The sequence below is a fragment of the Crassostrea angulata genome, chromosome 5 (genome assembly GCF_025612915.1).
Source record: "Crassostrea angulata isolate pt1a10 chromosome 5, ASM2561291v2, whole genome shotgun sequence".
NCBI lineage: Eukaryota > Metazoa > Mollusca > Bivalvia > Ostreida > Ostreidae > Magallana > Magallana angulata.
Window position 1 is genome coordinate 5,291,283 of NC_069115.1, and position 27,073 is coordinate 5,318,355.

At 32.9% G+C, this 27,073-nt stretch overlaps 3 protein-coding genes across 8 annotated transcripts in view; all 3 read left to right on the forward strand.

Annotated features, from left to right (window-relative positions):
* LOC128183047 (guanine nucleotide exchange factor for Rab-3A-like) overlaps nt 1–21,171 on the forward strand; it is a 43,429-nt gene extending 22,258 nt beyond the window's left edge. For 4 of the 6 annotated variants that reach the window (XM_052851869.1, XM_052851868.1, XM_052851871.1 and 1 more), the window contains 5 exons: nt 294–422; nt 596–675; nt 1,234–1,333; nt 2,092–2,158; nt 20,906–21,171. In XM_052851869.1, the coding sequence (XP_052707829.1) occupies nt 294–422; nt 596–675; nt 1,234–1,333; nt 2,092–2,158; nt 20,906–20,994 (465 nt within the window). In that variant the 3' untranslated portion in view covers nt 20,995–21,171. Of the gene's footprint in view, nt 1–293; nt 423–595; nt 676–1,233; nt 1,334–2,091; nt 2,159–2,575; nt 6,241–20,905 lie in introns of those variants that run through there. The other 2 variants (XM_052851870.1, XM_052851872.1) reach the window with 1 other exon arrangement.
* LOC128183685 (uncharacterized) lies at nt 21,051–21,884 on the forward strand. Its single transcript, XM_052852799.1, has one exon. It carries the CDS (start codon nt 21,051–21,053, stop codon nt 21,882–21,884), a length of 834 nt encoding a protein of 277 aa, XP_052708759.1.
* Nucleotides 21,885–23,145: 1,261 nt separating this feature from the next.
* Nucleotides 23,146–26,135, forward strand: LOC128183049 (tripartite motif-containing protein 45-like). Its single transcript, XM_052851874.1, has 2 exons — nt 23,146–23,342; nt 23,969–26,135. The coding sequence occupies exon 2, from the start codon at nt 24,000–24,002 to the stop codon at nt 25,692–25,694; it is 1,695 nt and encodes a 564-aa protein (XP_052707834.1). The 5' UTR covers nt 23,146–23,342; nt 23,969–23,999; the 3' UTR covers nt 25,695–26,135.
* Nucleotides 26,136–27,073: the final 938 nt, after the last annotated feature.

Below are 27,073 nucleotides of genomic sequence, written 5' to 3' on the forward strand. Positions count from 1 at the left end.
AAGTGTAAGTAAGTACATGTAATTATAAAGAGGAAAAGTTTCCTTTTAATTATTCAACAAATATAGGAGAGTTACATTATAGGATGACTGCATAGGGTATATATAAGAGAGTTTACAAACCAGTGTAACAATCATTGTACATGTATTTTTCTATAAAAAAGGAATAGGTTATCGGGGATAGAAGCATCTGTTTTTAACATAGAAAGACATTTGGTATTCTTTATATGCATAAAGAAGTGTTAACGATTTACAAAAAACTATGAATCGTTCTGACATAAGTGTGATGTTGACAGATTGACAGTACAATATACGAGGAGTTTGTGGAGTGGAGAAGGACTCCCAGCCTAGAGTTATCAACAGCCTTCCTGAACCGCATGTATGTAGAAGACATTGGTCCCTGTCTCAACTTCTCCAATGTCGCAGTAAGTACAATTGCGTTTATCCATTGCAACCTCCCCTATTTTGCTGTTTTGTCTGAAATTAAAGCATCATGATTGTAAGTTAATAATGATCATATGCCTTAATTCTAACTCTTTGTGATTGTTACAAACATAGCCCGTGTTTTCCTTGTTTGACCTTGTCCTTTTGTTTACAGTTGGCTGAGAAGGTTAAGAGTTGTGTAGCCAGTAACAGCCTGACCATTGAGCCTATCCCCGGGGACAGCTCATACCCCAGGTAAGCCCACGCTACCCTACTTTTTATAGGTGGTGTTTAATTCAAAGTTATAGTAGCTAAAGGTTTTCCTCTCTGATTAAAGTTGTTAACTTGTTTTTAAGATGCCAGTAATCTTAGGTTAATATATTGTCTCAAATACCAGATCAAATACCATTGATCAATTCTTGGATATCTTTAAATTTGTGAAGAAATGGAACGTGTTATGTCTGTCAAATTTTATTTGTTAAAATCATATTGCCTGGCCTGATATCAGTAACCAACTATTGTTAACTCAATTTTCGAATAGATGAAAAAAGAAAAGAAAACATGACTGCATAATTATATAGATGAATAGATATACTACATTGTATATATAAATGTACGGTATTAACTGAATGATGTAGTGAGCTACCTTTAGGGGTTATTCCGAAGTGGACCTGTGAATTCTTTAAGAATCGGTTTACATCTACATCATAGAGGAAATGTATGATCTTGCCAGTACGTTTTGATGGTAGTAAGATTATGATCTAGGCTTACTGACAATGCAATTTAATTTGATCACTTTTATATATTTTTTAGGAGATGTCGTCTGACAGAAAACAACAAATTGTGTAACTACAAAATTAAGCTGGGAGAAAACTCAGATTGGTATTCTATATCTCAGCTCTGTAGGAATAGGGTAAGTCATGAGATAATTGATATTCCCTATCTGATCTCAATATAAATAGGGTAAGTCATGAGATAATTGATATTCTATATCTCAGCTTTGTATTAATATGGTAAGTCGTGAGATTGGTATTCTATATCTCAGCCCTGTAGGAATAGAATAAGTCATGAGATAATTGATATTCCCTATTTGAGCTCAATATAAATAGGGTAAGTCATGAGATAATTGATATTCTATATCTCAGCTTTGTAGGAATATGGTAAGTCATGAGATTGGTATTCTATATCTCAGCTCTGTAGGAATAGGGTAAGTCATGAAATCATTGATATTCCCTATCTGAGCTCAATATAAATAGGGGATGTCATGAGATAATTGATATTCTATATCTTAGCTCTGTAGGAATAGGGTAATTCATGAGATAATTGATATCTCATGCTCTGTAGGAATAGGGTAAGTCATGAGATGATTGATATTCTATATCTCAGCTCTGTAGGAATAGGGTAAGCCTTTAGATAATCGATCATATTGAAAGGATAAAGTACTTAAAATCTACTGCTTTGCTTAACAATTGATAAAGAAACAGTTTGCTTATATCCATTTTTGATGAATTTTGAACCCTTAGGATACAAAGATAGATTTTATTAATATGATTTGGAATGTTTTTACATTTATTTAATTTGGAATGTTTTTACATTTATTTAATTTGGAATGTTTTTACATTTATTTAATTTGGAATGTTTTTACATTTATTTAATATTTTACTCTTTCAGATTGCTGCTGTTTGTGATTTTTATACTTATATACGGTATATTTACCAAGGATTGGTCAAAAGTGAAGGTAATTTAGATTACTTATAACTTATTAGCATCCATATATTAGCAAAGTTTTCAAGTTTTCCAAACTTTGCGTATATTTCAGATGACATATATCTATATCAAAGGCTCAGTAAATTATGACTTGCATATCAGTAATTACGTCATGAGACTTAGTTTAATATAACTTCTAACAGTAAAGCTTTTGATTTGTTTTTGTATTTAATCTTGATTCCACTTCAAAACCATTTAAAGCAAACAATGAAACACCATGTAAAGTTTTGTGTGTCGGATAAATGTAAAGTTATTACGATCATGATGTTTAGAATTTACAGACTCTCTAACTGATTAATTTTTTTACCAATTTATTTAATCTGCACATAGTCTTATACATGAAGACAGTTATTTTATGTTGATTCACTTTTCTTATTTCTTTTTCCAGACAAAGAGGCATTCTATGAAATTGTGAGATTAAGGAAGAAGATGGCCTTATCAAGACTTGGGTACTCATAAACTGACTGGTTCTCTGTGAACTAAACTGGTTCCTAAATAGTGAGGGCAGTATCATTGTGTTAAATGACCTATACGAACGTGTTAGTGACTTCACCCTTGCCATTTTGTTCTTTCTTTCCTAAATGGAAACAGTTTCAAGTGTTAGTGCCATTGTGTCCTGTTTAACAGGGGATAATACTCTCAGTTCATTTGATATAGAGATGGACCATGCTCTCTTAATTGCATGGAATATAACAGTTACTGAGACCAGGCTGTGAAGGACGCTCCTTTTTTGATGCATTCATTGGGTTCTTGGTGTGAAACATGAAGTCGATGGAACAGACACCTTTCAGCTTTAATAGGACTCTGCACAAATAATTTTGAGAAACTGTCAGACTATTTTGTGATTTTATTTTATGACCAGAATCTTTTGAACTATCAATACAATACTGTCATTCAGCAAGAAAAAAAACTTCGAATACAATATGCAATTTTTATATTATTTTTTTTTTTGCAGTTGTTGATAGATAACCAGATTATTAGACCACCTTTATAATGTTGTTTGTTTTAACTTTGTTTAGTGGGGAAGATATTGGAGGTGGTGTTTTTGTTCAAAATTACATAAATCCTTTTATTTAAAACCATATGCATTTATTAGACAAGAAATCTCTAAACAGATGAAATTCAACAGTATAGATAAGATGAGACTCTGTAAGTTAATCATTGTGTCAGATACTTATAAGTAAGTGTTGAGCAGGATAGAGTAAACAAAACATTTTTCTAAAGGGCGGCTTAAACCTCACAAATTAATGTGTTTTGAATTTTAATTTTGTAATTTTGTTAGAAAGATGGACTCTGTAGGGATGAAGGAGATTAGGGAAATTTTTTTATTGTTTTTTTTTCCTCTTGTTATTGAAATTAACAACATGTGCCAAACAATAAATAACTGTTACATGTAACGTATAGTAAGTATATGCACATTTTCTGATTATCTGTACATATACAAGCTACCATTTATAATTGTGGGTATTTTATATTGTACATTGTTCATATTACTGTTCAGAATTTAAACACTTGTATGTATATTGCATAAAAATGTACTTTATGGAGATATGATTATTCTAATAGAGATTTTAAAGGGTGGAAAACTGCAGATTTTATTTTAATTTTCTTTCCCCTTTAATATTTTTGGTGGGATTTTTTTTCTGTGCAATATGTGATGCTTATGTGGAGAGGAAACTGAACAAAGAAATATATGTGGTTCATGTGTTGATTAGATTTAGAAATTAACCAAAGAACCTCAAACAAGAGACTTGCAACTTTTTGTAGTCGGATAAATGCATGTATCATTTTCCCTTATAAGCAAGTTTGGCGTTTGCACAGCAAATTATGCATTTCAATAAGGTTTTCTTAAGTAATTGCAAAAGCAAAATGTTCAAAAGAGAATGGAAAATGATGTGACAAAATTTTATACACAATTTTTTTTATATTAATTGAAGCTTGTGTCACAGTGTAGAATTTAAATTTTTGATTTATTTTTTTTATTTTTGTCAATCAAAAATATATTTTTTTTCTAATTTTTAGCTAGTTCTACTTAAAACTTTAATTTGGAAAGTTAAGCACTTAAGGAAGTTATTAGAGCAAAGTGCAATAAAATTTCATGTGTTTTTTTTATTTTTGAAAAATTGGTGTAGTCAACTGAGTGCAAGTGTAGTTTGGTCTGAGATCTAAGAGCTCAATTTTACTCATTGCTAAAAATAAAGAAATCAGATAATTGAAAGAGCAACAGATACTATGGGGGAAAAAGTTTTTTTTTTTATTTGGTAATAACCATGCATCTCCTGTTTGTGATGGTGAATGTGGTATACTTTTGAATATTGTATATTTTGAGATTTACTATAATTATAAATAGTTGTTTGGTAATATACTAGTAAGTATTTCACTGAGAGATTCTTCACAGACTGGGATTATGTTTGGGTAAAAGGCTGTCTCTGCAAATGCAGCCATGTATAAATACTTTAGTTAAAACTACTTATCATTTGCAGGAAATGTTTTTCATATATGATTCAGTGACTAAGGCCAATCAGTGACATTTTTACTTACATGTGTAAATAAGGTGAATAAGTTTGAAGGTCTTGGGTGTTATTAGCCACTATTTGGATTAAGGAACTAGCAGATTTAAAATTTCACCAAGAGTCAAAGGTATTCTTTCAAATCACTGAGTATACTTGTACAACATCCAATCAAACTTTAAAGTTTGCATATACTATAATACTGCTTGGGGAAGTCGAATCTATCAGAAAACAAATTGTTGTACCTTTAGAAGAGCATTAAACTAGTAAAAGATATATTTTTTCATATGACAAATATAATATTAACAGGAACACATTGATGATTTTAAGATAGATTTATGGATAATTGTTTTTCTTGCTTAGAGGAATTTTAAATGTAGTTTTGATTGTAGATTAATTTGTATGTTCAGTCTTGTTTTGAGCAATTTGATTTTTTCAGGCACCTGTCTATGTTTGATATGTATACATGTCATTTTTAGTTTGTTATTTTTGGCATCGCTCTGCCCGCCGGTTGTGACTTTGTTAACTTGGTCCACAGCTTTACACTACAAACAAATTCCATTATACATACCCACACAGAAATAGCAAAATAAAAATCTTGAATTTTGTGAGAGAGGTTAAAAATTATTGAGGTTTATATTAAACCACCGATGTGAGACTTAGATTTATAGTTTATTGCTTTTTTCTATTCCAACTGATGATTGAATTTGTGTGTAGAGATTTTTAAAAAAGAGTTTTTGCACCCTAAACTTATGTTTGAATATTGAAAACTTTGGAGATTGTTATTAATTTCAGTTTGAAAATACAAATTTGTTATTAATTATATGGCACCATCAGTATTGAGCATTGTTATTGTCATTTAGATTTTAACTAAAGTGTATTTTTAGATTTTATGTATATCATTGGTGGAAACAATTGCTGTAAGCACAGACACTTTTGTATCAGCTGACACCATATTGTTGTTGGTTGTTTGTTGAAAACGTATAAACAACAGAAACTAGTTCCTCAATGTTTCACTAAGTATTCTCGTAAATTTTATCGAGAAACAAACATGATCATATTATATATTATTGCAATGATGGATTTTTTTGGGACCAACCAATATTCGATCATGCTGATTGTTTTAAATCCTTCTTATTGTAAATTGTTAGAGACGAATATATCGAGACATTTACTACCATTTCATTCAATACTGTAATTAGTGGTAACTTTATCACGAACGGTGCTCTGCTACGAAAACGGTTGGTCCCAAATGCAATGTTAAGTTAATTGGTATTAGATGTATTCTGTAAAAAGACGTATATTTGGGTTAAAGAATAGTGTATTTTTGCAGACAGCTCCTTTTGTAACTGTATACATTGTACGCGAGTGTCTTTGATCTGTCTGTTAACTGCATGTTTTTCTCGAACATGTGAACCTGTGGGCATTTCTATCACAATTCAATGGTTAGTTATTATGTGCAGTTTTATAGAATTTTGTTATTTTCATCAGGAGGAACAAAAATAATATATTTTAATTCTATTAAAGTTTGTTTATGAACGAACTATACTGTCTTTCTTTTACATGTACAAGTTGACCTGGTTCCTTAGGAACATATAAAGCCACCTTATATCGCCCGTCCTTGGGCCTAGTTTTGAAAACTCGGAAAATTATTTGTTTAATGTTTTAGAATTGTTTGTTTTAAGTGTAAGAAAATGTGTCCTAATTTAGTAACGATTCTTTCAATAATAACATGGGTCGAGGCTTGATTGTATTCACATTTCATAAGCTATATAAATCCAACAATGACTCAATGTAAGGGTTGATACGCAGCTTGCGCGCCGAGGCTACCATGTAACAACCATTTTGTCGCATGGTATTTGTTTCTTAAATGAATATTAAACATATCAGTCTTTATTGATAGGTACTGTTATTTAACAAACAGTAACACTGATGTATCCACCCTGGTCAAAATTTTTAAAAGTAGTAATCAAATGGCAGGGCAAAGTCTCGTTTCATAGACATTTCAAAAAGTAGTATGGCATACTCTTAGCGAATTCAATATGACATATAAGGCTTAACGTTTAATAGTAGCAATCATATAACATCAGGAATGAATAAATCGAATTCAAGTATCTGATATTGTATGTGATTTAAAACTATATCAAATGTATTAAAATAAACAAAATTGTTACAACGATGTTAATTGACAAGCAAATTCATCGGCATTTAGTGGGAATTAAACCCGTGTGTAGGAATTTTTTTTAAAAAATGCATGACTCTTTGACAAAAGAAAGCCAAAGCCTTTTCACTGGGAATGTTCACTCTAAAACTATACCACTCGCAAAAGTGATAATTAACTTTGCTGCAATGGTAAATTGTTGCAAAATAATAAAGTTGATTAAAGCAACGAATGTCGTGCAGTTTCATACATAGTCATCATGGTGAATACGTAGACAAGGTCATTTTATCGCAAACGTCAATACATGGAACGCAAATATCGAGGTATCTTCAAAATTTTCGGGAGTGACTTTACCTTTTTCAAACAAGCATCTGACTTTTGTTTGAAGAACCTGATTCCCTGGATTATTTTATTTTTTATGGCAACCTTAATCAACACCATGCAGAGTGAAAAAATAGAAATCGGACAATTACGTACTAGTATTGCCTAAATATTAATTTTTGCATGGAAACATGGCCATCGTTGTCTCCTTCCGAAAGAAGTGGAGCTCTAGGGATGCTTCAAATAGATTCTGCAAGATATAACGTAGCTAGAACGTTAGAGGTAGCCCATAGCGCAATGTCAAAGTTGATGGCAGATGCAGGGTGACCATATCTGACAGCGGCAGTCCTAGATCATGACGTCTAACGACAACAACTCTGCGAACAGACAGATTCATGCTTAAACCTAGTGTATGAACACGGATATCATCAGCCACGAATCTCAGACTTAACTAAGAATGCTACTAGAGTACGCGTCTCGTACCAAAATCACTACAGAACCGTTTGTACACCGGTAAACGACGCTTTATGCGTCCAGTAGTGAGGGTATCTTTCATCCAACGTCAACATATCTCCATATTGTTAGGCGCAGACGACATTTTGGATGGAATCATGCTTAATGGACTCATATCTTTTGCTCTGAAGACGGCGTATCTATGCTTCAATTATGGAATATTACGTATGTGCCGTCTTCCTGAAGAAAGATCTTCGGACTCTACTCTGAGAGAACTTGATCTCTCTTGTAATTGTCGGAACCGGTATCGGAGGGACTAAACTGCTGTTGATAGAAATACGACTTTTCAACGCCTAATGAATATGCAACGATATCTCTTTTTTGAAAGACTTTTAGAGAACGTCTACTAGTAATGCCAGATCCCATCGCTGACGACTGATAAATGATTTTATCCAGCAACACACCACAAAAAAGGAACGGCCGATGTAAAAAAGAATTAAAAAAAACCGGCAAAGTCATCCCATTCTGAGCGTCTCTGGAATAAAAATACAAGGTAGGCATATAGAACGTATTCTCCGAACAACATCAGACCGCATAGCGACCGACAGCATCTGAAATGGAATAGCATTCCCCAGTGAAATTCTCCGTTTCAACGATATGTAAAGTCGGGGAAACAGACTAACAGACGTATACTGTGGTTTCATCAATATTCGTTGAATACTAATTTTCGTGGATTTCGTTGTTAAGTTTATCCATAAAATTAAATGTTCATTGAAGAGCAATTTCTGTTAATAATTTGTATTGATAGGGTCATTGACCACGAATTTACATATCCTTGAAACTGTGATTTTCACTTTATCCACGAAAATTAATACCCTTGAATATTAATGAAACCACAGTATATAGCAGTGAAAAAAACATCAGAAATCTAGTAAATACTGATGAAGATTTTAACGAGTAAAACTATAAACATTGTGAGAAATAAAAAGAAGACTGGATACACTCGGAAGGGTTGGGGTGGTACTGTATGCCGGTTTTGTTTCGATTGCCATGTGTATAATTATGTAAAACTTCCCGTCAATAAGAGTTTGAACAAGGTAACTGAAACAGTGCTTATCCAAGAGCAGCTAGCTAGTATATCCAAAACTTTTCATTATTAGGCAGACGATATAGTGAGTACAACTTATTTATATCTGTTTTGTTTAATAATTTATGTCTTGACTATTAACAACCCTTTTAATACTTATTTTATATCCCATGACGTATATTTTGGAAATTCCTGTTTTTATCTATACTGTGATAGAAAAAAGATTTTTCCAACATTCAATTAATCAGTTTTTATTTCACTAAATTAAAAGACATCAAACGATATTTACTTTTATCAAAAACTGCATATAATAAGTAATTAATGTTTATTTTGGTAAAAAAAAAAACAAACCACAACCTTTTGCGATTACCATGCGATTTGGTGCCGAGCAAATAGAGGGACCAATCAAATTGCAAGGTAACAGTTCAACAACAACATAGTTAGTTCGTGTTTCACACGTACGAGAAATGAAACTCTTTGTACACGTATACCGGTATGTGTGTAAACGTTTCCGAGTACAATGAGATTTGGTGCCGAGAGAGGTGAGGGACCAAAACGAACGATGAGGGGAAAGTTCAGCAATATATATATATATATATATATATATATATATATATATATATATATATATATATATATATATATATATATATATATATATATATATATATATATATATACACACGGAACCAAAGTTCAACGTGTTCCTCCAATCTATAATGCATTTATTATATGAAACAAACACCTTGGTTTGTCTTGCCGTCGGGGTGGTTGATTTCTATCTAAATAATTGATATATATAACAGTTCTGTATGAAAATATATAATAGTTTCGAGGCCCGTTAGTGTCGAGATTAGTATTGTCTGATATTTTGTTCACACAGTAAGTGTTTGAGACATGTATCGTACTTAAAACACTGCCATAGAATTTCATTGTTGGTTTACCTTGAGTCCGATTTTGAAGGATATCAGTACTGTAACTATTGGTAACGGTCTGATATAAAGAAGCTCAGTAATATCGGACTGTCACAGGTAAAAGTTTTGACTGCTGGAACAAAGGCATTACATCACAGCAGTGGTTTAAGTCTCATGATTAAGAGAACGATGTTACAGTAGTGATCTTGAATGCTGATTGCCACGAGACCTGGCCCCGAGGTTATAAAACTTTCTTGAGTACGATCTCGTACTACAAATCGTACTCCGTGCTCCAAATCGTACTCCTACTCAAGATATCGAGGTTATAAAACTTTTTCATACTCCTACTCGTACTCCGGCTGAGTACAAAAATGCGATTTTCTGAGTAAGCTTTGAAGCTTTCTCAAAGTCGTACTCAAGACATTTAATCTAAATAAAATGCAGTGCAAACATATAATATTGTTCATACTGTAGCATTGCTGTATTATACGCTCTAATTTAATCATATTTACATGTATATGAATTAAAATGGAAAGTTTTTACCATTTTATTAATGACATATCTAGATATAAAGGAGGTGAATTTAAGAGTAAGGGCGAACTGCAACCAAGATATCAAAATAACTTTTAGATAGTTTGCTTCATTAATTAATGTACATATACATGTATAACTACGTACAATATACTACCGTTGAATAGCTCGACTTTTTAAAAATTCTGTGTTTTGTCAAATACGACCCATACACCCCATCATTTAAAACAAAGAAATCAATGTACATGTATCGTTATTAATCAATTTCAATCAGATGTACTTGATGGGTCCATTTTTTGATTATAGTGAAAATGTAGGTTAGTTCTAAACATTACAAAGGATGGGGGATGCATAAAAGTCTAACGCTTTCTATTACTTACTTATTAATCAATTATCATTTATGTTGCATGCCACAAAACTTGGAAAGGGAAACATTTTATAGAATAAGCGGTAAATCAGTGGCGGAGTAAAGGAGGTCGCACCCGGCGTCCCCCCCCCCCCCACAGCCCTAAAAAAATTGTCCAAATAAAGTTAAATCATACTCCTTCTGGCAAAGAAAATGTACAACTTGCGAGTCTTAATTATCTTTTTTTTTAACTTGGGGGATTTCTCTACATTAGACTGTTTCAATTGTGCAATATGAAGAAAACGCGTGTGTTCAATGATGTAACTAAAAAAAACCCAGGAAAAAACATTTTGGTTACGCTGTCCTTGGGTTCAAATATGTCCAGTCACCCATATACCCACCTTTAAGTAATTGGTTATACTAACATTTTACATTGTCCCATTGAACTTGGTTTTTAAACTGATTAATTTACAGTCATTCGAAAGAAAAAAAATAAAAGGATATGTTTCTTGGATTTCTACAAGACAGAGGAATTTGATGACTGTAGGTCTTAAATCTACAAACCTTTAAAAATTGTAAATAATTTTATTACTTTAAGTATACCGGTAATCACGAGAAGAAATATCTCAAACGTCTATTTAAAGACTTCCTTTTTACCCTACAAAATCTCTAGAATCCTGGAGCTTCCGGGGCCGGCTTTGCCCCCTGGGTCACCAACAGGACTTTGCCCTGGACCATCTGGAGGCCACAAAGCGGCCTCTCCAGAATCCCTGTCTTATACTGACGTCCCCTCTAACTTCACATTCTGGATCTACCCCTGGAACTAAATATTTTTAAGAGGAGTTGGTGTTGGTGTGTGTGAGTGGGGGGGGGGGGGGCGGCGAATCCTACTTCCTATGGTTTATCTATACGATTGTTTTTTTTTATTTTTTATTTTCATAAAACAGTTACTGTCTGCATGTGGAAAATATTGGCTTATAAATCGCCTTTCCTCTGTAGTGTCAAAAACGCTGTGAAATTTAGAGTAATTTTGAACAAGGTTCATTTCTTTTTATCTCGAAATATCGATAATAAAAACCTATTTTGAAAGTTATCAAAAAGCAATCTTACTTGGAAATATAGGAAGTAATCAAGAATCAGCAGTAAGTAATTAAAACGCAGGTTAAAGGGCGTTAGATGTAAACATAAAGATAATATTTCGAATTTTTAAGTTTTGTATTGGCAATATTTTTAAAATTATGACGTACATATTTGGCCTCCTAGGTGACCATATACTACATGTAGCTGCAGAGATCTAGATGTATATAGGCCGCAACTTCTTTTTAATTTTACTGCGGGAAGGTAGAGTATCCATTCCGAACCATCTACCAGTAATTGATTTTTATTTTCCAAATACTAAAGAAATTTTACCATGGAACATCACCTACCTTACGATCTTTATTATTTATTTCGAAGTAAAACATCGAAAGCATAGACATGTCTAAGTATACGTAAGGTGAAATGCATTGTTTGGTTTAACATTTGATTATAAACGCTCGAATATAAGGATGGTGGGTCCCGGTGACCCCATAGTCTTAAGTATTATATTAGTATCTTTCTACAAATAAAATTTGGTGTTATGACATCAAATTTTTTTCTTATATATATTCTGCTTGAGAATTCGGGTAATTTACAGTTAATTAAAAGCTTGTTTATGTAAAAAAAAGAAAAAAGATAACACTTAAATTAATCATAACCCGCAAGATAAAAGCTAGAATTTATGAGAGAGAGAGAGAGAGAGAGAGAGAGAGAGAGAGAGAGAGAGAGAGATTTGAAGGGGATTATTGTTATTCTATGCAATCGATTGAAAATACATGTACTACTTAAAATAGCTTCTTCGCATTTTCATTTGAGAGATTTTTCTCTATATAGCTTAGCTGTGGGAATGTTCATCTCTTAAATTGTTTAATTTTATTAGCAAGTAACTATTTAGATAATTCATATAGCTATTCCTTTTTTATCTAAAGTAACCAAATATCTATGTCAAATGCATCAAAATTAACACATGTATTTCGAATTTTAAAGATGAATAGGAAAAGGCTTGCTCAAAAATATCAATGGACGTTACTTAAGATAAAAAATGACACAGTATGTATATATAAATTCTAAACACACATTTTCAAGCCTTGACTAAGTGAGAAAAACTTGAACCATAAATAAAACCCCACAAAAAGGGTTACAGCAACTTTAGTACACAGTTTCCTTGAACACGTTTTTTCGGTTTAACGTGGTCCTCAAATTGGAAATTTCAAAAATATTTCAATTAGTGAATTTTCTTAAACTCTCGTGCACATTCCCAAAAATATTAAAATGAGAAACTTTACGTGTGTCCTTGGCTTTTGGCATATGTTCATTGATGCAATTCCAACACCCACCCCCACCCCACCCCTTCAAGATATTAGATGTTTTTTCTCACAAGAATTTTAAAAGGCAAATATAGTATAAGTATGTTGCAATTAAATTGGAATACCCATATAATTTCCTTAGTGTATACTATATGAGTGTAAAAATAAACGGATTTCTCAGTATTTTTGTGATTTTCCCAAGTATATGTTTCTATTTTTGAATTAAACTCTTCCCTGTCTTCCCTATTACAGAAACTGCTCACTAAATATCTTAAGAGATATCCACTTGGGGGCAGTGACTTTCCAGTTTTATATTGGCGTCGTTTCTGACCTTTTCCTGGCATGTAAAATATCAAAATCGTATAAAAGCCAGGAAAACTTTAGATATATCGAACTAAATTCTATGTTGAAATACTCTCTTCATATCCGTGTAAATTCTTACTTCTTTCTTTTATATTCATATCGTTCCTTACAACATAATTATACTTAATCATCACATGCATCAATCACTATCTGAGTCTCATGAGAGAGAGAGAGAGAGAGAGAGAGAGAGAGAGAGAGAGAGAGAGGGGGGGGGGGAGAGATTTGACATAAACACAATTTGTTGATAATTTTACCAATTACACTGCATGGATTTATCGTCTCTGTTGCTCAAAAATTTATAAGTTGTAGATGCAGACACATCTCCATGCTTGCAGATGGAGAGGGTAATATGTACATGTAAATAATGTATTACATTTTGTTGATAAATAATTAATCAGAATAGATGTACAGTTTGCCTACATGCCAGGACTATTTACATGAATTACCGTTCTCTGTCTTTCTTCAGAGACGTAAAATTTCATCGATCGGCTTTTGGAGCATACTCCAAATAGTACTCAGCGGAGAACGTACTCCAAAACTTTTATAACCTCGGTTTTTAAAGTCGTACTCAGTGGAGCACATACTCGGAGTACGGAGTATGAGTATGAGTACGAGTATGAAAAAAGTTTTATAACCTCGGGGCCTGGGCCTTTGCAGGATAGCATCAGATCATATGAACACTACCGGTAGGTTTCCCCCCAAGCTTTCAGTTTGTTGTTGATAGTCGATGGAAACGACGCCACACTAATAACATTGAAAACTTCTTGTACGGATTGCGAAATATTAAAAACAATATAAAGGACAAATCGAAGAGTAGATTTAGAATGAGTACAACCTGTCGTGAGGATAATTCAGACAAAGATTCATTCCAACGGATCTGGGTTTTTTTTTTCTCAATGAATATTTATGTATTTAATCAAAGACTAATGTCAGTTGCACAAAAGTTGCCATTGATAAGAAGCACGTGCTGAAAAACGCAAAACATCTTGTTTGAAGTTTCGTCACGGGTAATTTTTCTTAATTAGTATTGATTTATTTTATCAGTGTTATATTGTTTTGAAGACATACCGATTACGAACTTTTGAAAACTTCATATCATTTTATTTTTTTATTTACGATTTTCAAGTTAATCTATTTACCAGGGTGAATACTTAAATGATTTGTTCAATTTATTTTTAGTACATATTTTTTTTGGGGGGGGGGGGAATTGAAGTTACAGACCTTGTGCCCAATCCCAATTGTATTTGTACACTAAAATATGTTCAAATCTAATCAAAACATGTTCCACCCGCGAAAATAAACTTTGTGATTCTATCAGTATTTCTACAATTCTTTAGTGTAAGTTGTCATGAAGTAAGCCTCTAAATAAGAGACTATATTCACTGTGTAATAAAAGATTCATCGTTGACGAGTTTCATCATATTTTAGAATATTCTGTTTTAAAAGAAATTATAAAAAAAATATCTTAACATGAAGTCTTGCAAAAGCCAAATGTTTTAAAGATCTCTGATCTTCTATCAAATCATGATTTTCTGAGAAATTTATGTGCTTTTATTTCAAATATTTAAGGGCTTCCTTTCCCTACGACTGGCACCATTAAGGGTCTACGTACAGGGCTGGCTATTACAATATTCAATCACATGTAATACAAAATTGGACATCAATTTTCGTTAGGTGTAAGAAAAGAAAATGCTATTATTCTTGATACCTTTCGTATATCAAGCAAAAGGGGGATGGTATCTTTAATTAGGGGCCAATAAACTCGTAAACTCAATTACAAATAATATTTGTAAAAAAATCAAAATTGTGTAATGCATTATAGAAGCAAAGTTGTTGTTTGTAGCGATATCTGTTGTGATCATTGTAAGACCCATTTATTACGTAAGTAGGGATTTTTATAAGGGTCAATGTCTTCAAACTAAGACACAATATATCTAGAGTAGGATAATATTTTGTTGAGCATACTACAAGATAAAATGGCTGTAATGATAATTCCACTATTCGAAACACTAATGTCTATTTCAAAAAGGGATCTACAGGACTGGCCCCTAAATTATTCAATCACATGTATCTAAAATATGAACAACAATTTTAGATAGGTATATAAACAAATATTTTTTTTAGTTTTTTAGGGACCTTACGTTTGGTATCAAGAAAGAGGGGCTTGTCCTATCAATTAGGGGCCAAGACACTCGTTAACTCAATTACAAATAACTTAAAAACAATAAATATTTTGTAATGCATTATAGAATCAAATGTGTTGATCGTAACTATAATTATGTGTTTTTAAAAAAATCATCGCCATTATAACGTTATTCAGGATACTAATCGGTTTCTCTACTCATAACACCAATATCTTTTCCCGTTAAGGATCAACGGGGTCGGCCTCTAAAATGTTCAATCTCTTGTGTTTGATTTTCAAAATAAAACTACAATTTCAGATAACTGTAAGGACCAAAATGTCAGTATTTTTAAGATCTTTCGTATAATTTTTCAGAAAAAGGGGCTGGCCTTTTTATTTAGGGGTTAAGAGACTTGTAAAGTCTATAAGTAAGTGAATAATTTATTATAGTGACATGTGTATATAGCATGATTACAAAATTCATTTTACAAATATAACACAATACACCCGGCCCAACGGACCTATAAGTCACTTTCAAACTGTTACAATGTGAATAAATTTTACATGTTTGGGAGCAAGATGGCTTTGTCAATTGTTTCTGTCTTAAATTGTATAATTCATTAATAAAATAAGCGATTTGGCGGGGGTAGTTACATATTAGGTCAACGAAAAGAGTACTGTCATTTGTATTATTTTGACTTGCAGTTAAATCATATCCAATTTTATAAAATAATTGACTTCTCTGGTTATTATCTATAATATATTACTTTAAAACGATCAATTTTTGTAACGTATTAAAGAAGCAAAGTTGTTGATCGTAACAATAACTATCTTAAAACCCATCACCACGTCCATTTTTAAGTTATAAGGTATCTTTAGGGGACAAAAATCTCCAATATTGCCTTTTGTTAAAAATTAAAAAAAACCCACTATGTTGAGCATCGTAATATATGATGGTGCTATATTTCATCAGAAAATGCGGGGTCGGGGGTTCTTATCGAGTTTTTATCGATATTTAGCATCTTCTCGTTTCAAAAACTCGGACGGAAAGAATACCTACTCGGAACTCGTAGCAATATTGTGTTTATTTTCGTTGCTGTCTGTTCCCCTTAGTTGTCTCCTGATACTATATAAATAGTGCCTGTTTGGGAGGGTAACAGTTGAAATTGACACCCCGAGAAAACCATTGACAATGGTTTTCGAGGGGTGTCAATTTCAACTGTTTTCCTCCCAAACAGGCACTATTTATTTTGTTATACTGAATGTCTTAATTTTTAAGAAAATTTTACTGCTTTTATATAGGAATAACGTGAATTCTACAGCGAACCGTACGCGCATAATTTTCGCGCATGTAACATTTTTTAATGTTACCCGTTGCTAAGTGCGTTGCTAATGCTGAGGGTAATAGAAAATATTAATAACTGCGTCTTAACCAATCAGATTTCAGTATTTAACATGAAAGTATAACAAGATTCTTTGTACCACAGTGTTACATGTATATAAATACAAATGTATGAGACTGACTTTTTCGGGCACGATTTTACATACGTGTATATGTATATGTGGTTCTGTGACTGTATGTTTATATGTACGGTATGTATAGTGATTTGTATATTTGTTCTGTTCTACGTCCATTTTTATCTTTTTTCTGAATGACTGTGTTTGTATACCTCTGACGATTTGTATTTCTGTGTATTCTATATACAAGTTCATCTTGTATCAAAATATCTGGTTTGAGTGTATAAATTGAACTTATTTATAAACATCATAATTTGTCTTAGTAAACATTCAAAAGCATGGATTATTTGATCTGCCATTGAGGTAAATATCAATGTATATATGTGTTATGGATTGTGTAATTGACATTTTTAGAACTCATTCTAAATTGATATAGCGTGACCACCGAGCCGTGAAGCTTGTACTTAGCGCGTACCATGTCATTTGGCATCGGTAACAATTCCACGATGATTGAGGTGTGAATCATGCTCTAAAATACAGAGGAAACGTGCACAGACCATATTAATTGAAAAAAAATGTTTTCAAAGAAAGCATCAACAACAAACATCATTTCCAACATATATTGATTTTGTTATACTTTCATGTTAAATACTGAAATCTGATTGGTTAAGACGCAGTTCATAATCCGTTCTATTACCCTCAGCGTTAGCAACGCACTTAGCAACGGGTAACATTACAAATTGTTACGGTTCGCGGTAAAATTCACGTTATTCCTATATAAAAGCAGTAAAATTTTCATAAACATTAAGACATTCAGTATAACAAAATAAATAGTGCCTGTTTGGGAGGATACCCCGAGAAAACCATTGTCAACCGACGCGAAGTGGAGGTTGACAATGGTTTTCTCGGGGTGTCAATTTCAACTGTTACCCTCCCAAACAGGCACTTTTTATAAAATATCACACGGGCGGGATTATTGATGCAAATATGTGTTAATATTAGAAATTAATGTATCCCGATATTCAAATAAATTGATAGCTCTCTAAAGAATGACATGCAATACCTTGTATACTGCATATTTTAAAGACTTAAGTGCAATATATGACATACTGAGGTACACATGCACTACTTTAAGAACGTTTTTAAATATTTAAATAGAATGACTGAATTATCCATGACAAATAGCGACGATTTAGGTCATTCACATTTGACTTGAAACTCTATGCCGGATAATTATGCCAGTGCCAAGGTGGCATTTTTGCACCCGCTTAAGAGTCAGTTTCGGAAAAATCAATGTACACCATATGATAGGCCATTGTCTTGAGAGTATATATCCACTTTATTTTAGTGTGTTTCACCTGACAGGTGAGATATTTACCTTTAAAAATTAATATCCCATCGGAAAATGAGAATTGATTCTCCTACAGGAAATATTGACAGTCCTGTAGGATTTTTTAAAGTCCTATAGGAATTATATTTCCAATAAAAGAATGGTATTTCCTGTAGAAATTTGATTCAGACATGTCGTTTTCATATAGGTTATTAAGTTTTCCTATCGGATTTTATCAAATCCTATCGGAATTGAAATTCCTATAGGAAGTTCTTGTATTCCGGTAGGAAATTTCAAATTATCTATAGGAATGTTGTTTTTCCTATAAGAAAAATTATTTTGCTATAGGAATTTATTTTTGAAAGGTAAATATCTCACCTGACAGGTGAGATACAATGATAACAAAGGTGTTTGTTAACTCTTTTAGCAATGGTCTATCATATGGCATATTTGAATTTTCCGATATAAGCAGCTAAAGCAAATGCAAATATGCCACCTTAGCACTGGCATCATTATCCGGCACAGTGTTTTGAACAAATTTAATTTGACCAAACTGTTCCTCAAGTATTGCACTTGTAAATCATCACAAGAATAAGATAAATAGAGGATATCTATATTGTGTGATTTTATATTTGCTTTATCCAACGAGTTGAAATGGTGTATATATTCGCGAGGCTTGCCGAGCGAATATAACCATTTCAACGAGTTGGATAAAGCAAATATAAAATCACCGAAATAGATGTTCTATTTATCTCATACAATTTGATTTATATTATGAAGCTTTTGAGACAGTCCCTTGTGTAACCCAAATTGTTTTTTTTCCAAAGATTAAAAACGATGATGCAACGTTGTGTTATGCGGCTATAGTGACCTTGCGCAATACAATTTAGTACGTCATTCCTGAGATAAATCTAACTGTCTTAATGTAAAGTTTCACTGAAATAAACCTTAAAATAATTTTTTAGCTCTAGATAATTTTTCTTAGAGCTTATTCACTTGATTAAATGGAAATTCCGATTAGAAGACTTGAATAATCAAGTTTGTTGACATACACAAAGTTGCGAATGCTCGTTAGTTTGAATTGACTCGAACGAGGAACAGTTGTTGATGCATGATGTTTATTAAAACAAACACTAGGCTAGCCTTATGATTCAAAATTGAAAATAGTGAATAAGGATGCTTACTGGTGGTGGAATAAAAGTCTCATGAAACATTATTTCGGCAAGTTCTTGTATATAAACACAACCAGAGCGCTCTGTCTTCATCGCGTCGTCAGGATGAACTCCTTGATAGTTAACGTAATTTGTAGTTTTATATAGGCTACTTCACAAAGCACATTGAAAGTTGGAAGTGGGCTAAATTTATCAAAAATCTTGACAAACAAGAAAAAAGGGTCTTGTGGTTACGGTTATGAATAACTTTGCAAAAAAGGTGTGGGGGGGGGGCAACCCCCAAACAAACCCCCCCCCCCACTCACAATAGCCCCCCGGTTCCGACGCCTGTGCGGCGCAGTTATGTGTTTTCCTTCATATTTGTAATTTAAATCTTTGACAAAATCAATTTTATATTAATTTTTGTAGTAGATATAGTAATGTTGAAAGTACTAGCAAATCTTCGAAAATAGGTCACTGAAGCGTTGAAGCGAGGGGCCGTGTCAAAAGTAGTTCCGACCGGAAGTATTTGATATAGCATCACCCGTGTGATATAGCAAAGGTTTATCACACGGGTAATATACACCACACGTATGAGATAAAGCCGTTTAACATGTGATTGAACAGTAAAACAGGTCGCCAATTTGAATGCATTAGTTCATATAATTGTGACATCATTGACAAAAGGCACATTGAGATTGACATGTAAATGACTGAATAATCTTTCAACGCTAGTTGGATATATAGTGGAAAGAAAACAAGGAAGTTTCAGTCATGTGAGGAGTTGACAACTTCTGATTTCAGAGGCGTGTAGTTTGTGAACCTATCTCGTATATTTTCATCCACGACTTATTGGAATGTGATCCATCAGCTCTACCCTGCTGATAACACCGAAATCTACGCTATCGCGCAGTATTTAATTTGTCTACACAACTTGATGTGTTACAGTGCCAACTTTATCCAAAAATGTGCATTCAGGTTTAATAATTTCTACATCATCAATACAAATTCAACATCACTACAAGTCTGCTCTTATCACAAAAACTGTTAAATTTTGCTTTATTTAATCGGACGGTAAATTTAATGATACTCTGTTATACAATAGCAAGATTATGTTTGTCAATTGAATTTCTCACCTTTTTCACAAGCTAGACCCCCATGAGCTTGTATAAACACTTTGACTTCCCAAATCACTTTCAAATTTTACAGAGCTTGTTACTTTTTAAAACACGTGTCTGGAAATAAATTGATAAACAACATAACGTTAATAGGCACATTTCACACTTTAACACAATATAAGTAGCTGGATTTGAATGGCTATTATCATACATGTAGTTTTTTTTTATATTTCTTACTAAATACCATAAAACAGGGTTCTTTGTTTTGAATACATGTGAATTTTATAGGACAACTCTAATTTGTTACTATTTAGTATGAAAGGCAAAGAAAAAGCATAGAAAGCATCCGGATAATTGAGGAGGCTCCACTGTAGTTTAATTTTTTTAGTTAATTTTCATAGACTAAACAGAATCTTAAACGCGTTTTACATAATTCACTTACTGACAAATCTATGTTACTTTGTTTTAGGAATCATTCAACGTACGAACCTATCAGTACAATGGATTCAGAGTTTGCACAACAGGATATTGTTCCTTGTGAAAAACATTATCCGATAGAAGTCAACCTGTCTTCAGATGATGACAAAAAAGCTTCTGAGAAAGAGACGATTCCAATGAAATCACTCCTTGAGGAACCATTAACTAAAGCCACCATTTGCACGGACTATGTAGGACATCTGAACGGTTTGCGAAGTGTAGCTTGTCTCAATGATGACAAAATCTGGTCCAGTGGGATGAATAACATCATAAGCCTTTACAATTTTCAGGGAGACCTGCTCATTTCAGTTAGAACTAAGTCGGGAAGTAGGCCAACAGATATAGCAGTTACAAACACCGGGGATCTAGTCTACACTGATGAGGACGACAAAACTATAAACATTGTGAGAAATAAAAAGATAGAAGTTTTGATTAAATTTCATGACTGGAGACCTCTCAATGTGTGCAGTACCCCTTTCGGAAATCTTCTAGTCTTAATGGGGAGTGATGATTATGAACAAACAAAGGTAGTGCGTTATTCTGGTTCCACTGAAAAGCAGTGCATTCAAAATGACGAAAATGGAAAAGCCTTCTTCTCGCCTGATGACAGTAAATATTTAGCTGTAAACAGAAACCAAGATATTTGTGTAGCAGATTACAGAGCTAAGAGAGTAGTGGTGATCAGCGAGGCAGGAAAACTCCGATTTACGTACACTGGTAGTACTCCTACAATAGAGTCGTTTGATCCAGTAGGCATCACTACAGACAGCCTGAGTCGTATACTGATAGCAGATGGACACTGTCACTACATCCACATCATTGATCAAGACGGACAGTTCCTCCGTTATATTGACAATCTCAACTTACGTGGACCGTGGGGTTTATGCATTGATACAAATGACAACCTCTTCGTTGCAGAGTGCGACTCAGGAAAAATAGAGAAAATCCAATATTGTGTGAACACAGTTTGAAAGAAGAAAAAAGAGAGAAAATTTAATACTATAAGGCATTAATGTGAATATATTTTACAAAAATCAATAACATGATTATTTATATGATGATATACCGTAAAATATGATATACTTTAGAGCAATCAAATTCAAAGATCCAAAGATTTATCAAAAACTGCATATAATATGTAATTTGTGTTTATTTTGTTAAAAAAAATTTTTTCCGAGTACCATGCGATTTGGTGCCGAGCAAATAGAGGAACCAATCGATTAAGTAACAGTTAAACAACTTACTTACTATGTGTTTCACACGAGAAAGTGTGTGTGTGTGTGTGTGTGTGTGTACTTTTGTGACTGTTTTTAATACATGACTGCATGTAAATGTATATCTATGTTTATACATGACTATGTATGTGTGTATATATATATATATATATATATATATATATATATATATATATATATATATATATATATATATATATGTACTTCTGGGACTGTTAATTTATACATGGCTGTTTAAAAATGACCGTATGTACATGTATATCTATGTTTATACATGACTGTATGTACATGTATATCTATGTTTATACATGACTGTATGTACGTTTATATCTATGTACTGCTGTGACTGTATGTTTATATGTGTGGCGATTTGTATACGTTAGTCAGTATATTTGTTCTGTTATATGTCTATTTTTACTATCTGTTTTCGGTATGACTAATAGTATGTTGGAACACCTCTGTATTTCTGTGTATAATGTATATATGTTTCTCTTCTACCCAAATATTTGATCTGAATGTATAAACTAAACTTGTTTATACCATCTTAATTGAACATTTATCTTAGTAAAGATTCAAACGCTTAGGTTACTTGGACTGCCTTTGAAGTAAATGCCAATGTTTTTATGTGTTTATTTCATTTGGATTCTTAGAGACAGTTTATGTGTTGCAATAGCATGGCCGCTGAACCGTGAAGCTTGGATTTTTTGCGTACCATGTCAGTACAATCTTCCCTTTTTAAGTGTGAATTATGTACTTAAACACATAGGAAACATGCATAGACTATGTGAAATAAGGTTTTCTGACCATCGTTCTGAGAGTCATTTTCATCATAAAAATGTTATTTGTCCTTTAAACTTTACAAACTACTTTAATGAAGCTTTTAAAAAAGAGCTTTTAGTTAAATAACATTTTACTTGAACAAATCCAAATAGTTCAAAGTACACCACAACTATATTGCGCTTGTAAATCATCACAAGATAAGATAAAGGCGTTTCACATGTGATTTAACGGTGAAATGGGTCGCCAATTTGAATGCATGGAAGTTCATGAATATAACTGTGACATCATTGACAAAAGGCACATTGAGATAGACATTTAAATGACTGAACAATCGTTCAACGTCATTTGGATATATACTAGAGATAAACAAGGAAGTTTTAATCCTATGTGAGGTTGCCAATTGAGAGTTCAAAGGTATGTACTTTGTAAAAATATCTCGTATATTTTCTCTCAAGACATACTTTTCAAACTTGATTGCGATTAATACAGCTCTACCCTTAAAACTCTGAAATCTACATGGTACGCTAACGCGTAGAATTCAATTAGTCTGCACAACTTGATTATTGTGTTATAGGATCGATCTTATCCAAAATACGGATTCAAATTCAATCATTTCTACATTATCAATACCAATTCTACATTGTTACATATAGAGGGGCTTAAGATATCCGGACGCTTCTATTTACCGACATTTTTTGTAGAACAGATTTCTTACACGCCATTTTGTCTCATGTATGCAGAATTTCGCGTTGCGGATCCAGACTGTTTTACCACAAAACACAAACTATAAACTTTGCTTCATTTAATAGGACGGATAATATGATATGATAGTCCGTTTAATACAATAGAAATATTAAGTTTGTCCATTAAGCTTCACTCTTCACGACTCATCTATCCAGACGATTGGACAATTGGGAACAAAAGCGTCCGGATAATTAAGGCTTCACTGCATTTCAATTTTAGAGTTAATTGTCTAAGAGTTGGCAGAAAGTTTAAAGTTTTTACATACTTCACGTACTGACACTGTTTCTTTGTTTTAGGAATCTTTCCACATACGGAACTATCAGTGCAATGGATTCAGAGTTTGCACAACAGGATATTGTTCGCTGTGATTTGTGTGACACACCTGTACCCGACCTTCACTGCGATTTATGTGAGATAAACCTCTGTCAATCGTGTGGCGAAGAACATTTACTTGATAAGTCCAAAAGACATCAGGTGGTGTCGTTTAAACAGCGAAGATCCACCTTTAAACGCCAAATTTGTCAAAGACATTCAACACAAGGGTCAAATTGGTACTGTGAACTCTGTGACAGTTTGCTATGTGAAGAATGTATTTCTTCTGAAGAGCATCAAGGGCACACTTTTATAACAAGCCAGGAGAATTTCGAAAGAAAATATAACCAAATAAAAAACGATCTTCAAGAATTGGAACAGTCAATTTATCCTAGCTACCAAGAGATTGCATCACATGTTACAAAACAAAAAGCAAATCTTCCTTATACTTCACAAAAAATGATAAATGATATTGGAAAACAAGGGGATGACTGGCACAATGTTATAAACCAACTGACGGAGAAACTGAAATCCGATGTTCATGAATTGAAGACAAATTTTAGTACTGCTTTGAATAATCACGAAGAATTTATCACTAAGAAGATGCACGAAATTGAACAATTGATTTTGCATCTTAAGAATATACTGGATGTTGATGATATAGATCCAGTGTCTGCATACAAATCAAAAAACGAAACAGTTAGAAGATTTCCTAAAATTGTCAAAATTCCCTTCCAAAGTTTCACAGCCTTGGAGATCAACAAAGATCAGATAAATCAACAATTTGGATTTCTTTCAGGAAAACCATATCCGATTGAAGTGAACCTTTCTTTACCTGATGACTTACAAGCCTTCGAGAAAGAAACGATTTCTATGAAATCACTCCTTAAGGAACCGTTGACTAAAGCCACCATTTGCACGGACTATGTAGGACATCTGAACGGTTTGCGAAGTGTAGTTTGTCTCAATGATGACAAAATCTGGTCCAGTGGGATGAATAACATCATAAGCCTTTACAATCTTCAGGGAGACCTCCTCACGTCAGTAAGAACTAAGTCGGGGAAAAGGCCAACTGGTATAGCGGTTACAAACACCGGGGATCTAGTCTATACTGATGAAGACGACAAAACTATAAATATTGTGAGAAATAAAAAGATAGAAGTTTTGATTAAATTTCATGACTGGAGACCTCTCAATGTGTGCAGTACCCCTTTCGGAAATCTTCTAGTCTTAATGGGGAGTGATGATTATGAACAAACAAAGGTAGTGCGTTATTCTGGTTCCACTGAAAAGCAGTGCATTCAAAATGACGAAAATGGAAAAGCCTTCTTCTCGCCTGATGACAGTAAATATTTAGCTGTAAACAGAAACCAAGATATTTGTGTAGCAGATTACAGAGCTAAGAGAGTTGTGGTGATCAGCGCGACAGGAAAACTCCGATTTACGTACACTGGCAGTACTCCTAATACAATAGAGTCGTTTGATCCAGTAGGCATCACTACAGACAGCCTGAGTCGTATACTGATAGCAGATGGACACTGTCACTACATCCACATCATTGATCAAGACGGACAGTTCCTCCGTTATATTGACAATCTCAACTTACGTGGACCGTGGGGTTTATGCATTGATACAAATGACAACCTCTTCGTTGCAGAGTGTGACTTAGGGAAAATAGAGAAAATCCAATATTGTGCGACAACAGATTAAATGAAAAAAAGAGAAATTTTAATATTATAAGGCTATGATTTGAATGTATTTTGCAGAAATCAATAACATGAGTATTTGATATAATTATATACTGTTAAATGTGATATGAGTTGGCACAATCAATTTTAAATTTAAAGATTTAAGCAAGCTTGTGTATATGAAATATATACAATGTATGTGCCATGTCATGTATTTTTAATCTTTATGCATTTTATATTACCAAATATAATATCTGCTGACTATTATCCTGAACACTGAAAACGTTTATATTCTGTGACTAGAACACAATTTATGTTATATTTTATATAACTATGAAAGTGTATATACCATTACTTCAATATCAAGCAATCACTATATTGCTAAACATTGTACTGCACAAGTCTGGAAGCTAATGATTTCTTTTGGATACGGTGTAATAGAATAAATGCATTTTTTATTTTATTTGGTTATGTGCTTACCATCTAATAAAGTTAAAGTTCTATGAGTACAATAGAAGATAAATCTATCATTGTCAGAGAGCCATACCTTGTTGACTAAAGAAAGGTTTAAATACTCGCGTGAACAATAACATTTTTGCATCATCAAAAGATGTTTGTTAAACTTACACCAATAAAAAAATAATGTATGCAGAATAATACCTTTTGATACGCTTTGGTAAACTGTAGTCAAGGGGACAAAGAGAAATATCAATGACAATTTTGGACACAAAGATTTACATCAAAGAGCGGACCCATTAGAAACTGCAAATGTTTTGAAAACAAATATTCTAGGGTATTAAAAAAAATCTCTAGATTTTTTAGTTATATGTAGTATTCTCTTACGTTATAGGTGATATTTTAGCAATGATTTGGTTTTACGTGAGGATTATGTTTTAAAAAAGTAAAGACTTTTGGATGAACAATAACTCTCCTTAAAATGGAAATGTCAAGAAACTAAGATATTTTAGCAGAAATGAAATATAATACAGTGAACAATGCAATGCAAATGAACGTAATTTGTTAGTTGACGACGATTCATTTTTTTAATTTTATCAAAAAGGGTCCGGCAATTGATAATAAACATGTAGTACGCAAACAATAAAAATAGAATGAGTTTTTCAAAAGAAAAATACTAACCCTATATATCTAAGATTCTTCTAAATTATCTATTCAAAACCCATTTCCAAAAGAAGATTTCTGAAGTGTGATTTTACAACGTACTATCAGCATATGGTTTTGAAATAGAGGAAAACACTTCAAAAAACGACGTGAAACGTTTTGTCGTCATCCATATCTATCCAGTCATAATTTGGATGAAAATATTTGGTCGGCAACCTTATGAAATGTTAGCTTGAAGAAATTGAAATAGTCAGAAAAATGTTGACTAAAGTCAGCATGACA

Coding starts and splice junctions, on each gene's coding strand:
- LOC128183685 (XM_052852799.1), top strand. CDS start 21,051: ATGAAATCACTCCTTGAGGAACCATTAACTAAAGCCACCATTTGCACG.
- LOC128183049 (XM_052851874.1), top strand. CDS start 24,000: ATGGATTCAGAGTTTGCACAACAGGATATTGTTCGCTGTGATTTGTGT.